Source organism: Thamnophis sirtalis, unplaced genomic scaffold (genome assembly GCF_051295495.1).
Source record: "Thamnophis sirtalis isolate CommonGarterSnake01/CBP01778 unplaced genomic scaffold, rThaSir2_p1.2 scaffold_9, whole genome shotgun sequence".
Lineage (NCBI taxonomy): Eukaryota > Metazoa > Chordata > Lepidosauria > Squamata > Natricidae > Thamnophis > Thamnophis sirtalis.
Window position 1 is genome coordinate 15,557,152 of NW_028261389.1, and position 15,955 is coordinate 15,573,106.

The 15,955-nt window shown below is 40.3% G+C and overlaps 2 protein-coding genes across 3 annotated transcripts in view; one reads left to right on the forward strand and one right to left on the reverse strand.

Annotated features, from left to right (window-relative positions):
- Nucleotides 1-15,955, forward strand: part of CACNA2D4 (calcium voltage-gated channel auxiliary subunit alpha2delta 4) — a 191,653-nt gene that overhangs the window by 102,380 nt on the left and 73,318 nt on the right. The gene's annotated exons all lie outside the window — the stretch shown is intronic.
- LRTM2 (leucine rich repeat transmembrane protein 2) overlaps nt 10,902-15,955 on the reverse strand; it is a 34,559-nt gene continuing 29,505 nt past the window's right edge. For both annotated transcript variants that reach the window (XM_087722901.1, XM_014055893.2), the window contains exon 4: nt 10,902-15,090. In XM_087722901.1, the coding sequence (XP_087579027.1) occupies nt 14,636-15,090 (455 nt within the window). In that variant the 3' untranslated portion in view covers nt 10,902-14,635. The remainder of the gene's footprint in view (nt 15,091-15,955) is intronic.

The window sequence follows — 15,955 nt, forward strand, 5'->3', positions numbered from 1 at the left end:
GGCGTGTTCTAGGTTCTTTCCTAAAAGGTAGTTTTCTAGCAGGAGCAAGAAGTGTGCCTTCTCAAAGCTTCTCCTAACTTGGGGAATGTCCTTTCTCCAAACATCAGGCAGGCTGTTAACTTTTTAGCCTTCTAGAACAGTGGTCTCCAACCTTGGCAACTTTAAGACCTGTGGACTTCAACTCCCAGAGTTTAAAGTCCACAAGTCTTAAAGTTGCCAAGGTTGGAGGCCACTGTTCTAGAAAACTTGGAAAATCTGATTGTTCCCACAAACATTGGGGTAGAACTATGTTTCTCAACCTTGGCAACTTTAAGATGTGTGGATTTCAATTCCCAGAATTCCCCAGCCAGCAAGCAGGAATTCTGGGAGCTGAAGCCCACAATTTTTAAGGTTCCCAAGCTTGAAAAACATTGATAGAACAAAGCTGAAGCCCATCAAGATAGTATGTGGATATGTGGGAAATTGCTGTCCTGGGATGCTGAGAGTTTTTATTTTCTTGAGTACTTATTTCTATTTTGTCTGGGAATTGTTGTTGTTTTGTTCTGTTTGGGAAATCTTTGCTTTTCTTTTTACTGTTTTGGGAGCCATCCAGGGTTATAATTGCATTATAAGTGACTATATACTATAAGCCTTTTAAAATAAATAAAGAATACCTAAATGTCAATGGCAATAACACAGCAACAACAAAAAAACCAGTCAGGAATACATCCAAATCTTTTGGTTTTCTCTGTTGATATTCTGGATCCCTCTCAATAATATAATTCTTATAATGTAAATTTGAGTAAATTATTTGAGATAATTATAATACATTTGTGGAGTAAATTATAGTACTTTCCAGCTGAAATCACCTTGGAAGAATGCTCTCTTTATAATAGCCTACATGTGCCTTTTGAAGTGAATTTAGAAAGTCCATTCAATATCGTAATCTTCCTAACAGCTTTTGATCCCCAAGTGAACATTAACGGAAACATAATTATTACTTATCACTTAATTAAAACTTTATCTTGTGTGTGTGTGTGTGTGTGTGTGTGTGTGTGTGTGTGTGAGAGAGAGAGAGAGAGAGAGAGAGAGAGAGAGAGAGAGAGAGAGAGAGAGATCAAAAATACGTCACTCTGCTCCAGATAATATGACTGAATGTTCTATCATGTGAATCATTAAACTGAGCTTTTGTATTGGTAAAAGAGGTTGGACTGACATCGCAGCTGCTGAAATTTTTAAGGTCCCAGTGAAATCACTAGAATCTGTATCTCCTTGGTCTGGATATATGAAGGGTATATGACGTCATTTGAGGAGTGTGGTTTGCAAGACAACCTTTGCTTGCTAATTTCAAGCATGGACAGACTAGCGTGTGTACATTTTCATGCATGTTTACGCATATACATGGATGTATACTTTTTTTTTTAAAGGATGCTACAGGTTCCTGCTGGAATCTTTGGGTTCCTCCTAGAACCTGATCCAAACCTCTGCTCCCAGCACAAAGGATTTCTAGACATTGTTTTGCTGATCCCACATCACCAAGGGATCTTGTTTTTCTTGCTTATAAACAACAGGAGAATGAATGGCGGCATAAATGCAGCCTCCTCAAATAAAATCTAGCCACCTTTGTTGTCATTGTTGTTTTAGGTCAAATAGATTTCAAAATTCAGTGGGACGAGCCTTACTGGAGTGTTTTCATTTTGTATTCTCCCCCCCACCAATAAATTGCTGTGAATTGCTGTGGGGTTTTATCAGTGAGCAGCATATATATATATCTGGAAATAAGTAAGAAATGCCAGAATCCTTTCATATGCTCCCTGGGATTTCCACAGATGGATGTGAGAGTAGAGAAATTCCTGTTCCTGACTGTAACAGCTTGTAGCAACTATTCCTTGCTCTGCCTTCTGTGTTGGACTATAGGGAGCCATTAGCAGTGACATAGCAGCGTGGGGTGAAACTGCTAACTGTCAGTTGCTGTGTGATGATACAGTTGGATTTCAGAAGGGCACAGAGACGTCAAACAGACTTAACCTTGGACCATTCCTGCACTGGGTGAGGGTGGGGGAATGAGGAGTCCTCTGGAAATAGGTTAACTGTTTGGGAGCGAGTCTTATCTCCGCAAAGAAAATGAATCAGAAATAACTAGAATTCTTGCTTGCAGCCTTTCTTCCCACTATCAAACAATATTTGGCTTATTAGTTTTCATATATTTTGTATGTCATTTTAGACCAGAAAGGAGACTTAGCTACAGAAGGTCATTTAGCACCCATAGATTTTTTTTGCCCTATCTCTTCACTCCCAAATTATTTGATATCGTTTTAATTCTAAGCAGAATCAGAATAGAGAAGGAGGTTGCTATGGCAACTGTTTCCTTAAGCCTTTGGTCTGACTCATTTCAGACAATTACTCTCATGCTTCAGGATGCATAGTTGTGGTAGAGGAGAATTGTGTGTTGGGCTTTATTTCCTTTTATTCTTAGCCTAGGTATTAACTTCCCAATAGTCATGAAAATATTCCTCCAGCATCATTGTTTTGGAGTTGCTGGTACATTAAGAGCCTAGGTCTGGTCATGAGTAATACTCATTTGAAGCTGTGAATTATGTCCTGATTATATACAAAGTATTTTTTTTCTTATATAAAAAGTACATACACAAATGTGAAAACGTGTAAAGATTCTGCAAACAGTAAAAGATTTCCTAAGTTTCCTAACTTCTTAGGTTGACGTGATTGAATGTGTAAAAATAATGTCAGGAGTATAAAGGAATTTATACATAAATACATATGGTATCTTTTAAGAACATAAGAAAAAGCCAGTAGGGTGCAATGTTAAAGTGTTAGATTAGGATTGGCAAAACATAGGTTCAAATCAGTGGTGGGTTTCCACATTTTTTACTACTGGTTCATTTACAAACTCTTGCTTGCACGCAACGCTTCTGCGCATGCGTAGAACCGTTTGGGTGGGTGGGCGGAGCCTCCCACTGCCCCTATTACTCGTTCGCCAGATCCGGGCCGAACTGGGAGCAACCCACCTCTGGTTCAAATTCACCTCAGCCACAGAAACTCTCCAGGTGACTATTGTCTGGTTATTAACGTTCAGTCCAATTTCTGTCATAGAGATGTTTTGGCAGGGATAAGATAAAAATGGACCCTTGTGTAAGATACCTTGGTTTGGTTAAAGGGTGGGATGTACATGTTAAAGACACTGAGCTTGTCAGCTGGAAAGCTGACAATCTGGGCTCGAGATCCAAGCTCTGTGCAATGGATGAGCTCCCGTTACTTGCTCCAGCTCCTGCCCACGTAGTAGTTCAAAAGCATGCAAATGCATGTAGATTAATAGGTACCACTTTGGTGTCATGGTAACAGCGTTCCATGCCCCTTTGGCGTATAGACATGCTGGTCACATGACCACAGAAAATGTCTTTGGACAACTTGCCTTCCTCAGCTAAGAAACAGAGATGAACACTAGGCCCTAGAGTCAGACATAACTGGACAGGGAAACCTTTACCTTTTATACATCCAATAAAATAAAATAATGCCTTTTCGATCAGACAAGAGATCCACCTGATGAGAAGATTCAAGTCTATGAGCTAAGGTTGCATAGTAGTTAAGCAAATCTCTGTGGAACATTTGCCACCAAGACATTAGCCAGCCTTCCCCAAACTAGCAACTTTCTGTTGTGATGAGTCTATCTTAATTGACTGGGTATTCCCGTCCCAACCCATCTGTAGACTAAGTCTTGCTGAGGCCACTCCCTTTTCTTTTTCAGCATCTAATGTTACATTATACATATACGCTGAATAACTTTTAGAGATATTTGACACAATTTGACCATAATTTCTAAATATTGTGGTTCCAGACTTCATTTTTTGGACATTATTTCTCACCTTTGGTCATCTTAGCCATGATCTCTGGGAGATATAGTTCAGCAACTTCTAGAAAGCTATAGATTCCTTGTCCTTGATCTCCAATAGTGGCTGTCATCATATATGTGGCAGTAAATTCTGTACTGGTGGGGAAAGCAATTTAAGTTATTGAAATTGAGCCTAATAGCTGTTCTATTTATCACTAAATGATTGAATTGTAATATGAGTTTAAATCAGATTTTGTTGAGGCAGGTAGAAGAATTTATTGGAGTCCTTCATAGTTTAGAATTTGAGCATCAGGAAGCAGCTCCTGTTTTTCACACCAGCCCATGTTCGCCACCACAAAGCTTGCTGTAATGGATGAAATATATTATTTCTCCTCTAGCAAATGTCATTGGAGAGAACATTTGCTTGCTGGGAAAGGCTGTGCCTGGACACAGATTAGAAAATAATGTTTGAAGAAAACAGACACAGTGTTCTGAAATATTTTAAATGTTGCATATTTTTATACATGCATTTGAATGAAAAGTGACTTGGCAACAATGATATGTGGAAGGAGAGACAGTTCAAAGCATGCTGCTGCATGAGACAGAACAATCATGGGCAATGGTCTCATCTCCATAAAACATCATAATCAACAGTAATGGTATCCTATTATCTTCACTACTGGCTCGGTAGCGGGAGTGCCCATGCCAGTGTGCCAGCTTCGCTCGCATGTGGCACGTCTGTGCATGCGCAGAACCTTCTGTCATTGCTCAGAACCTTATGTGCATGCATAGAAGGTGCGTGATGACATCCGGGTGGGTGGGCGGAGCCTCACACTGCCGCCACTACCAGTTTGCCCAAACCAGAGCAAACTGGCAGCATACCACCTCTGATAATCAGAGGTGGTATTCAGCCGGTTCAGACTGATTCAGCCAAACTGGTAGCAGAAATTGCGCCTCTGTGCCGTCCCATTTAGGCACGTTCTTGAGGCCGGGCGCATGCGCGGAAGGTGCGCACGAGAGCAAAGCACATGCACGGAAGGCCAGGTGTATGCGTGGAAGGGGTGGGCATGCGTGCGGTGAACCTGTGGTAACAAAATGTGAAACCCACCGCTGATCACAATGCCAAACAGCCACTAAATTACAATGGCATTCAAGGTAGCTAAACCTTACAACCATTTTCTTTCTCTTTCCCAACAGTGCAAATAGAGAAATGGTAGATTAAATGATTTGCTGCCCTTCTATGATAGAATTATCTCCTAATCAAAACCTTTGCAAGCAGAGATTTTAGAGATTTTATTTGGAGGATGGCCCCTTCTCAATGGATAATTACTGAAGTGACACCAGTAGCAAAAAAAGAGTTTATAAAAAGGGCAAACAGTTCCGATTTTGGACATTCTGCTGGAAGATGCTAAAGTAGCCATTATATGTGCTTGTTTCCTTGATGGTGGTAAATGATTGAGTAGCTTGAACATTGACTGTTCTCACCTGATGTCCGATGAAATTGAATTTGAGATTTCAAGTAAAAGGCTGCTCAGTCAGGTTCCCCTGGCAGAATTCTTCCCGAGTTGCTTGAAATTTATCAAGCTTGTCAATATGCTCAGGGAGTCTTGTATTGGTCCCTAATCAACTCTACCTACCTGTATTTTTTCTTCCTATGCTTTATAGCCTTGCTTTATAAAATTAAAGGCTGCCTCAAGGAGAACCAACCTTGCATCCCAATTTAGATTGTGCCAAAAGCTCTATGGCCAGGGTGTCCAACCTTGGCAATTTGAAGGCGTGTGGATTTCAACTACTCAACTATTGATTGGGGAATTCTGGGAGTTGAAAATCACAGGTCTTAAAATTACCACGGTTGCCTCCCCCCCCCCCCCGGTCTATGTATTTCTCTCCTCCAAAAGGAGCTGTCCTTTTGGAAATGCAGTGGTGGTGGGGTGTTGGGATCCTTTGCGATAGTTGAAAAATGAGAATTGAGCAGAAAGAATATCCAAAGAGCAGCTGTTTGAAGAAAAGCAAGGGAGGCATTTAATAATAAAAGAAAGAGTGGAGGAGAAAAGGACAAATAAAAGAAAGAGAGGAGGAGAAAAGGACAAAGCCAAATGTGAGAAATATGAAATTTGGATTATCAAATTTGGATTATTCTGTGACCCCTCCGAGCAGAGAAATGCAGTCAATCTTATTTTTGGTTTATTGGACATATGCTTTTTTAGCCCTCTTCAGAGGAGAGATCAGAGCTTTTGAATGTTAATTCAGAATTAGAGAAATGGGTGCCCAGAATAAAACAATTCTCTTAGCACTTGAGAACTATGGATCTATTCATGGTATCTCAAAGTGCCTTGGTTTTCTTTGCAACAACTGACACTGCGAAACTTATTCAGTGTGTCATTGATCACCATCCTAATTTTTTCCCCCATATCTCCCAGGGCTGTAATTGTCACAAGATGAGATTGCATGAACAACTCTAGTATTTAAGTCATTATTTTAATGTATTCATACCTGGTTGGAGGTGTAATTCTGGGTGTTAAACTTTAAGGCTATAAATGAATGGAATGAGTTCAAAGGAGAAAGAAAAAAACAGTTAAATATGAGCCAACAGTATGTGGCGGCAGCCAAAAAAACAAATGCAATCCTAAATTGCATTAACAGAAGGATAGAATCAAGATCATGTGAAGTGTTAATACCACTTTATAACACCTTCGTAAGGCCACACTTGGAATAATGCATCCAGTTTTGGTTGCCACAATGTAAAAAAGATGTTGAGATTCTAGAAAGAGTGCAGAGAAGAGCAACCAGGATAATTTAGTCTGTAGACTAAAACATATGAAGAACAGTTATAGGAACTGGATATGCAGAGGTGGGTTCCTACCAGTTCGCACCTATTCAGTAGAACCGGTTCGTCAAATCTACAAAACTGGTTAGAAGTGGACCCGGAAAGCAGGCCACACCTACAGAAGAGTTCCAAAAATTTTTGAAACCCACCACTGTGGGTATGTCCAGTTTAATGAAAAGAAGACTAGGAGAGATATGATAGCAGTGTTCCAATATTTGAGGGGCTGCCACAAAGAAGAGGGAGCTATTCTCCAAAGTACCTGAAGGCCAGACAAGAAATAATGGATGAAAACTAATCAAGGAAAGATTCAACCTAGAAATAAGTGGAAATTTTCGGACAGTGAGAACCATTTCTGATGATCTAGTTGATTACCCATGGAACAGCTTTCCATAGTAAGTTATGGGAGCTTCATCACTGGAGCTTTCAAGAAGAGACTGGACTGCCATTTATCAGAAATGGCGTAGAGTCTCCTGCTTGGGTAGGGGGTTGGACTAGATGACCTACAAGGTCCCTTCCAACTCTGTTAATATTGTAGTTGGCTATATAGAAAGCAAACCTTCAAGGAAAGGCTAAAGGAACTTCCATATATTTAGCCTGGAGGGAAAAAAAATCTGAAGATCTGACATCAGTCCTTAAATATTGGAAGGTCGTCACAAACAAGAGGGCAAAATCCTGAATGCTTTTCAGCAGCGTGAAAAACACAGTTATAATTTGGCCAGTATGTGCCTTTCCCAAAGGAAGAAGAAGACACCAGTGGGCTAAGCTTGGGCAAAGCTGCAGTGACAGATGTCCTAGATGAAGCACCTGAAAGAGCAGCTGTGTTTTCATTTTGGCTGAAATGGGTCCTTCCTCCAGAGAGCCATGCAGAAATATATGAATGAGCAATTAGTTGACTTTTCTGTCAAAGAAATGTGTTGTCCTCCTGGGGCATATATGCAGAATTTGATGGGAAGGCTCCCAAGACTATACCCACTGATAATTATTCCTTTCTACCGATCCATGTGGAAATAAATAATTTGGCCAGGCACAGCCTTGAAGGCACTGCAAGGATAGAAGATGGGAGTACATCTTTATTTCTATCAAAACATTTGTCCCAGAAAGAGAAAAGAATACTGGGAGATAACAATTGGCTACCAACTAGGATGCTAACAGGAATAGCTTGAATTTTTGTTTCTGTGGTACTCTTTCCAAGATGAAGTAAGAGATGAGCTACCCCTTATGAGAACTGGGTAAACTCTATTTGGAAAGCACCTTGCAAGCTTAATTCAAAGGGCTTTGAACTGGGTTATATGAACGGTGGAGAAAACAAAAACAAAATAGGAGAAAAGTGTAATGCTAAGAGCTGATCTGAGACTGGGGTGGGGGGCGGGGTATGCAGAATGTGAAAGTATCCAATAATGGACATATTAGTACAAGATGAATTAAATCAAGTAATGTGTCTCTGGGGTCCCAGTGTTTCTGTACAATATATAGAGCACTGATGGCGAAACCTTTTGGCACCGAGTGCCTAAAGCAGAGTGCATGCATGTGCAGGAGCACGGGAAACCCAAAGACCAGCTGGCCAGTGTGCATGCATGCGCCGGCCACCCGATCTTCAGTTTTTGGTGCTCTGGCGCACATGAAGACCACCAAAACCAGAAGAGCAACTGGCAACAGCGCACATGCTCACAGAGAGGATGCTGTGTGCCACCTCTGGCATGCGTGCCATAGGTGCACCACCACAGGTATACAGTGCGGGGGGAGAGAAGAAAAAAATAGAAGTCTTAATGCAGGAAGGCAAATATAATTTATCCATCAATATTGAAATCTGGTGTCATAAAACTCACGAGCCAACTGCTAGGATGGAAAGTGCATAATATACAGTATTTAAAGGAATACGTTAGACAAGACAGGAGGAGGAATGACATTATCTGTGAAAAAAGTGTATATGTATCGAGATCCAAGAATTTCAGTAGAAGGAAATAATGGAACAGCTGATTAGAGTACATCACTTACATCTCCAAGATCAGAGCGTTTACATGCAAGACACTTGAAAGAGTTTGCAGATATCATCTTAAGAGTCTCTTCTGTGAGGAATCATGAAGGACAGGCATAGTGCCAGTGGATTGGAAAAGGGCAAATGAATAGGACAGGGCAGGGCAGAGCAGGGTATAATAGAATAGGGTGGTGTATAATAGGCTAGGCTAGGCTAGGCTAAGCTAAGGAGAGGGGAGAGAGGAGGGGAGGGGAGGGGAGGGGGCAGAGGAGAGGAGAGGAGAAGAGTTCTTTATTGTCCAAGTATGATTGGACAAGCAAGGAGTTTATCTCTGGTGCGTGAGCTCTCAGTATACATACAAACAACAAAGTAATATAATCATAATATACCAATAGGAGGAAAGATGGAAATGATAATAGCATTACAGCCCTACTGCATGTGTAAATATCCCTAGACATAAGACAGTGCTGTGGGAATTCAGCAGAGTGATGGCACGAGGGGAAAATCTGTCTCTTTATCTAGTTGTTTTGGCATGCAAGGTTGCCCCTATTTTCAAAAAGCCGGGAAAGAGGACCTAAGTGACAACTAGCTGGTTACTTTAACATCAATTCTGGTCAAAACTTTTAAATAGTTTATGAAGCAATCAGTTTCTGAACAGCTGAAAAGAAAACATTTCCTGGTAGAAACCAGCGTCGGTTTATCAAGAACAACATCCACAACAGGTTTATCGACATCCAGGAGGACTCTGACAAGTTGAAATAACAGGCAGAAACCAGCAAGATGAATTTCAATGCAAAAATCTTACACCTGAGTAGGAAATATCTAAGACATGAGTGTGGAATGAGGGGGACCATATTGGGCAATAGCATATGTGAAAAGGATCAAACTGAGTGTTAACCAATGTGTCACAGCTGCAATAAAAAAGCAAATGCAAACCTAACAGCATCACCAGAAGCATCAAAATCAAGAGAACTCATAGTTCCTCTTTGCCCTGCATTGATCAGGCCACATCATAGTGCATCGAGGTTTAAACCACATTTAGAAATGACGTTGACAAATGGGAATATCTCCAAGGAAGAACAGGCAAGGTGATAAGAGCCTTAGAAGAAAAACAATAAAAGTTGGAGTCTGGAGTATGTTTAGTCTGGAGAAGAGACAACCCTGGGGAGATACGATAGTTGTTTTCAAGTAATGGAAAAGCCATTGTGTCTAGAAGATGGAACAGAAGTGCTCAGAGTTATTCTAGAACTTTGATGGCGAATCTTTGGCACACGTGCCAGGGGTGGCAGGCAGAGCCCTTTCTGTGGGCGTACTCACTGTCGCTCCTTGGTCTTCGGGTTTCCGGCACACACATGCGCACCGACCACCTGGTCTTTGAGTTTTCGAGGCTCTGGTGCATGCGAAGACCAGCTGCCTGGCGTCCATGCGCCTGCTGAAAACCAGAAGACCAGCTGGCTGACACGCACATGTGGAATGGCTAGCTGGTCTTTGAGTTTTCGGGGCTCTGGTGCACGCACACACATTCCGGTTTGGGCACTCAGTGCCAAAAAGGTTCGCCATCCCTGTTCTAGAAGATAGGATGGAAGCAATGGATTTAAATGACGAGGAGACTGTGACCAGGCTCAAGAAACCCTAATGCAGTAACTGAAGGTTGCTCCTTTGCTGGAAGTATTTTAAGAGGGGGCTGGATGACTCCCTGACAGAGTAGTGAATTCCTGCACTGAATGAAGAGCATTCTATATTATTTTTAGGATACCTTCCAAGCCTTACATTCTATGACTGTTTGACGTCAAAGAACTATCTTTTTTTTAAAAAAAAGAATGTCATGATGTCATATGGCTTAATTGGGCAGGTAGGGATGGGTCCCTTCTGCTGGTGTGTGCTTCTTATACCTGCATAAGTCTACTTCTTAGGACAATCATGCCTTCCAGGCAGCATGCTTCATGACACCACAAGTATATAGTCTTATCATTTTTGCAAAATTAGGTTCCCTCTGGCTAATAGCAATAGCACTTAGACTCATATATATTACTTCGTAGTACTTTACAGTCTTCTCTAAGCTGTTTACAAAGTCAGCATATTTTCCCCAACAATCTGGGTCCTAATAAATGATTGCTTAACCCCAGGTGCAATCTCTTCAATTGATTGTGTATTTAGAGACTTATCCATGTGGACGTTGAAGAAATCTTTCCTTTTTGTGGCATTACTGCAGGAAATTTTCAGAGCTTTTAATTCCTTCACCACACAGTAGAGAATTTAAAACAAGAGGCATGTTCTGTAGGAAAATACATTCTTTATTTATCTTCTAAAACAACAAGCCAGAAATATAATATACGTTCAGCTGTTTTTTTCCTTTAAAAATTTATTTTCTTTAAACTTTTAATAGAAAGGAAAAGGATTGTATGTGCCATCTGTCTAACCATTCTGCCCCTTTCTCCAGGAAGTGTGCCATCCTGAATTATTCTGACTCTCACAAAAGGATTTTTATTCCCCTTGAATTCTCTACTGACATTTCATCCCCAGAAAGCACAATGCATGTTTATGCCACAATTACTAATATAGTTTGATTGTCCTTCAATATGGCTTCTTGACAACTACCAAGAACCATTTTTTGTTAACGTTGAAAGGGTTCTGGCTGTACCTAATAGCCCAGATCATATCTAGGAAGTCTTCACAGGTGATGAAGAAATTTCTGTTTAAATTGGATGCATGCAAGTTCCCCTCCCCCCATGTGTGACATATGCACACGTATTATTAATTTCCCTTTCCCCCCCACATTTTTAATCATCTTCCAATTTTGATTGGGATTCCTTTTGTTTCATCTCCTTTGTTAAACAAGTCTACTCGTAACCAACAAAGAAGCTTCAAGTGACACTACTAGAATGACTAGCTGAATAATTAAGTCCCCATTAAAATTATTAGGGCTATTTGTCATATTAGAACCTGTAGCAGTAATGCTGCATACTTTATATCATTTGGGGAAAGTACTCTATGGGTTTGCATATTACAAATTCTAACTATGGTATTATATCACGGGATGGAACAATTTCCCTAATGTACATTGCACTGCCATGTATATCTTGTATTATTTTGATCTTATGCATAGGTACTCTGGTTACATGCATACAAAGAAGGGTATATAGGCTCGGCTCTACTTATCCTTCGAGTTCTACTCCAACAGCGGATCTGAAACTGTTTGCATGTCAATTTGGTGCAACCTTTTTTCTGAGTTCTTTGCACTGCATCTAGTCACATTTCATATTAATAGCAGCAGTACAAGGAAAAAAAGATGTTATAAATTCCTATATTCACAATATAGGCTGTGGATACATAGAATACAGACTGTACAATAGGAAGTTGATGAGATGAAAGACTCTGTGTATCATGTGGAAGTTCAGAGAAGTTCCTGGACATCAGAACAAGAATGCTAAATGTTTTAGTCTATGGTCCTTCCAATCACAGCTGAAGGCACAGTTTCCCAATAATATAATGAGGACTCTTCTCAGATAGGATTATTGCATTCTCCGTTCCCTAAATTTTTTGTACCTCATTGTACTTCCAAACAACTCCAGTGTCTTTGGGACTAACTTAATATCCACCCATCATTTTTTCATCTCTCTTTCACTTATTTCACCTTTTCAAATATAAGCTTCTAAATAGAAATAGAAATCCACAAATCTGGAAATGTCAGGGCCAACCCTTCTCCATATTAGTAAGAAATCAGAACATAGACTAAGATTTGTAATTGACGTCCCAACACGACAAAAAGAATGCAATAAATGATAATGTAAGAATAGGGGTCAGAAAGAAAATTGATTTCCCCCCCCCCATTCTTACTCTTGTAATTTTTATTGCCCAGCTTTTCTTATTTCCTAAACACAAATGCAAATACGGTTTGTTGGTGCAATCATGTCATCATTATTTCTTACAAATAAAATAGAGGTTTTTTTAAAAAGATACAGCTCTGGTATGTTCCATTTCAAGTATATTGTGCTGTCTAGTCAATTGCAGAGGTTAGGTTTCCTTTGGGGAAACTAGGGTATAGAGACAGTAAGGTTGAAGTTGTGTAGCTAGCAGGTTCATTGCTAGTTCCGAAATCCTGGGCATAAATAAATGCAGTGGAAGCAATAGAGCTAAAATCATTGCTTAGTGTCTTCGGTTGTTTAGTTTTGTTCATCAGACTGAAATAAAACAGAAGTGGAGCTTGTTCCTTGGAAGAACTATAGTACTTATATATAGTTCATTGTGTGAGAAAAAGTTTTTTTTTTCATTCGTAACATTTGCTTTTGGCCCTGATGTTGGCTTTTTGCACATTATGTCAGATGCCACAGCCAAATCCTCCAGGAAACGTTCCATGTGATTATATATTTTTTCCCTACCACCCGTGTCATCCCTATATGAAAACGATTCCCTCTTTGAATCCAGTGATTCTCTGCTAATAGAACAGAAACGGCTTCTCTACTCCCACATTGGACTCTTTAAGTTTATCCCAATGTGGCTGCTGCTGACAGATGTGAGAAATTCTTCCATTCACAAACAGAAGCTGCTGCTAAAGGCATAACAAAACAAGGGAGAAGGAAGGTGTCCTGTTCCTTGCCCAGCTTCTCAGTTGCAGGAGATAAACGTCAGAATCCGGGCCACCTGTTAAGCTACTCCATGGCTGCCAGGATCACAATATCCACAAAAACTGTGGCTGCACCGACCTCTTGTGTCATCTTCTTATCCCAGGAATACCCGCTGTGACGGCCTAGAGCAGGTTACCATGGCAATGTGTGCTTTCCTCTGGAGACTGCACTTTATCCCACTTTCAGTAATATAAAATGAGTCCTTAGGCTGGTTTTTCTCTCCCTGCTGCCAACCGGTTTTAAAAAAAATAAAGGCTAATGTGATGCAATGTTTGCTTGAGAAAAAAATACCTACGATGAGAATTCATATGTTCACATGTGTGTGTGCACGGGAGTGTGTGTATGTGTGCTTCAAGGTGTTGTCTGGGTGACTGAATATAATTTATGCAAAAACCTGCTCAGAACTATCCATATATTTCTGCCAGAAGTCCTATGAGGATTCTTAGTACTGTGTAGACATGGATGCAAGTGATACCCACAGTTGGACAATGTTAGCATGAAGGGGCCACCCATTTTCAGAATTGCATCCTTTCTAACACATTTCAAGCTTGGTTTTCGATCAACCAGATGAGGCTCAGGGCTTTTCCTAACAATTGGTCTTTTAATAGGAGTGACGTGATCCATTCTTCTGCAGATGCTTTACATTGCTCTTCATTTTAGCTACCAGAAAATTAAAAAGCTGAATGGGGAGTTAGGAGGCATGTTTTTTTTTAACTCTCCACAATTACATACTGATGATATGCAAAGAAAGATGTGGATAGAAGTGTGGATAATCGTATAGGTGACAAGCATATGTTAATATACACATTTGCTTCTTTGTTACGGTTGATGATGGTACATCTAAACATTCTTTATTTCTAGTGTTAAAAGAGGAAGATTAGATTTCCATTGACTAGGGTGGATTCAATTACTGTACAGGCCTATGAGCCTGCAGTGTTTGTGAACTAGATTTCTTTAGCATAGCTAAAATGAATAAATAGTTGTACAATAACATGAGTGATACCACACGGGGGGAGTTTAGACACATTAACAAATGTTTTTGAGTGCCAAAGACTCTGTGAGGCAATGGGTATTTGCAAAAAACAAACAAATATTTTTAAAAAACCAGGAAATCAAACAAAGATGCTTGTTTGGCTGACCTTCCCAAGATGTGACCATTAATGGGAAGTCTGGTGCAAAGAGAAGACATCTTTTATTCACCTGGAGTTCCATGAGAACAAAGGAAAGTGAGCATGAACCTAGAGCCAGGTGTCCTGAACTCATAAACACATTTTATTAATTGGACCAATGGGATAATTGCACAGTCCATCTGCTCACCTGGGAGGAAGTATTCTTAAGTCTTGGCTGTATCCTATTCTGCTTTTCCAAATTTCCAAGAAGATTCAGGCCACAGAGGAGATCTGTTTTTGTTCCTCATGCTCTCCCTCCGTGTCACCCATTAATGGCTGCCTCTTCTTCAGCTCTCGATGGTACTTAGCCATGAGAGATGCATAGATACATCCATAGGCTGCCGCCACCACCATCATGATACACACAATGCCACAAACTACCCCAGCAATGATGACTGTGCCAATGGCTCGACGCACACTGATGGGCCGTGGCTTTTGCTTCTGGGGACAACCCACACTGGGCTCCTCTTCTGTTTCAGGACTTGTTTTGGGTTTGGGAGCAGTTTGGCTTCCCTTAGTGCAAGGAGGACCAATATTGTCCAGCACAGTAGAGCTGTTCTCATCCTCCAGCTGGGAACAGTAGTTAAACATCTCCATGGGTACCAAGCGCATATCCTTCCCCCGTAGCTCCTTAGGCAAAGTACATGCCAGCTGGTCTATCTTTCCTCCTATCCCATAAGAGAGAAAGAAAAAAAAGCTTAGTTCCCTACCTTCATGTGAGACAATACTGGGTTCAGTGTAATAATGCGTTTCAGTGGAACTGTTGTGGCTAAATATTTCAATATTGGAGTGGCCTGCAGTTGCTTATCTAAATAGTAAATGAATTAGCATATCAAGAAAGTCAGGCTGGTGAAACAATTATTAAAGCAAAAAGCTTTTTGAAAACCTCGCACTTTAAGTTGGGTTTTCCCTCATGTTTAAGTGCGTAACAATTAACTAAAATAACCCAAACTTCTAAAAACAATTAAAAGGTAAATAAAAAGCAATAAACATAATGTAGTAGCAGCCGCAGCCACCGCAAATATTCTAGAACAACACAAAAAATGCTATGAAAGAAAGTGCCCAATTACTTAGACACGTTATGAGTTTCACTGGTTAAGTTCAAGCAGGTGCTGGATAAACATTGATTAAGAGTGTTAAATCCTGATTGTACTATGACCAGGCGGATGAACTAGATGGGTGAAGTGGTTCTCCAACTTTTGATTTGAAAAATCAAGATGTGAGCTGTCACTAAGCTAATTGGGCTTTATTAGGAGGACTATCAATGACAACATTATCACAATTAAAATGACAGGGTCTCTGTCCAATCAAGAACTCCAGAACTAAAGTGAAATGTTTGTGTAGTTAGAAATGGATTTTGAGCACTTCTAAAAGTTACAGTCAGTCTACACAGTATATAAATTGGCAACCAAAGGACAATAATTAGAAGAAACATCTAACTTTCTACAGTACAATGTGAGGAGATCGCTACATAAATTTGTATCGGTGATGATTCTGGTAAAAAAGGCTTCCAAAGTGACTCAGAAAATTATT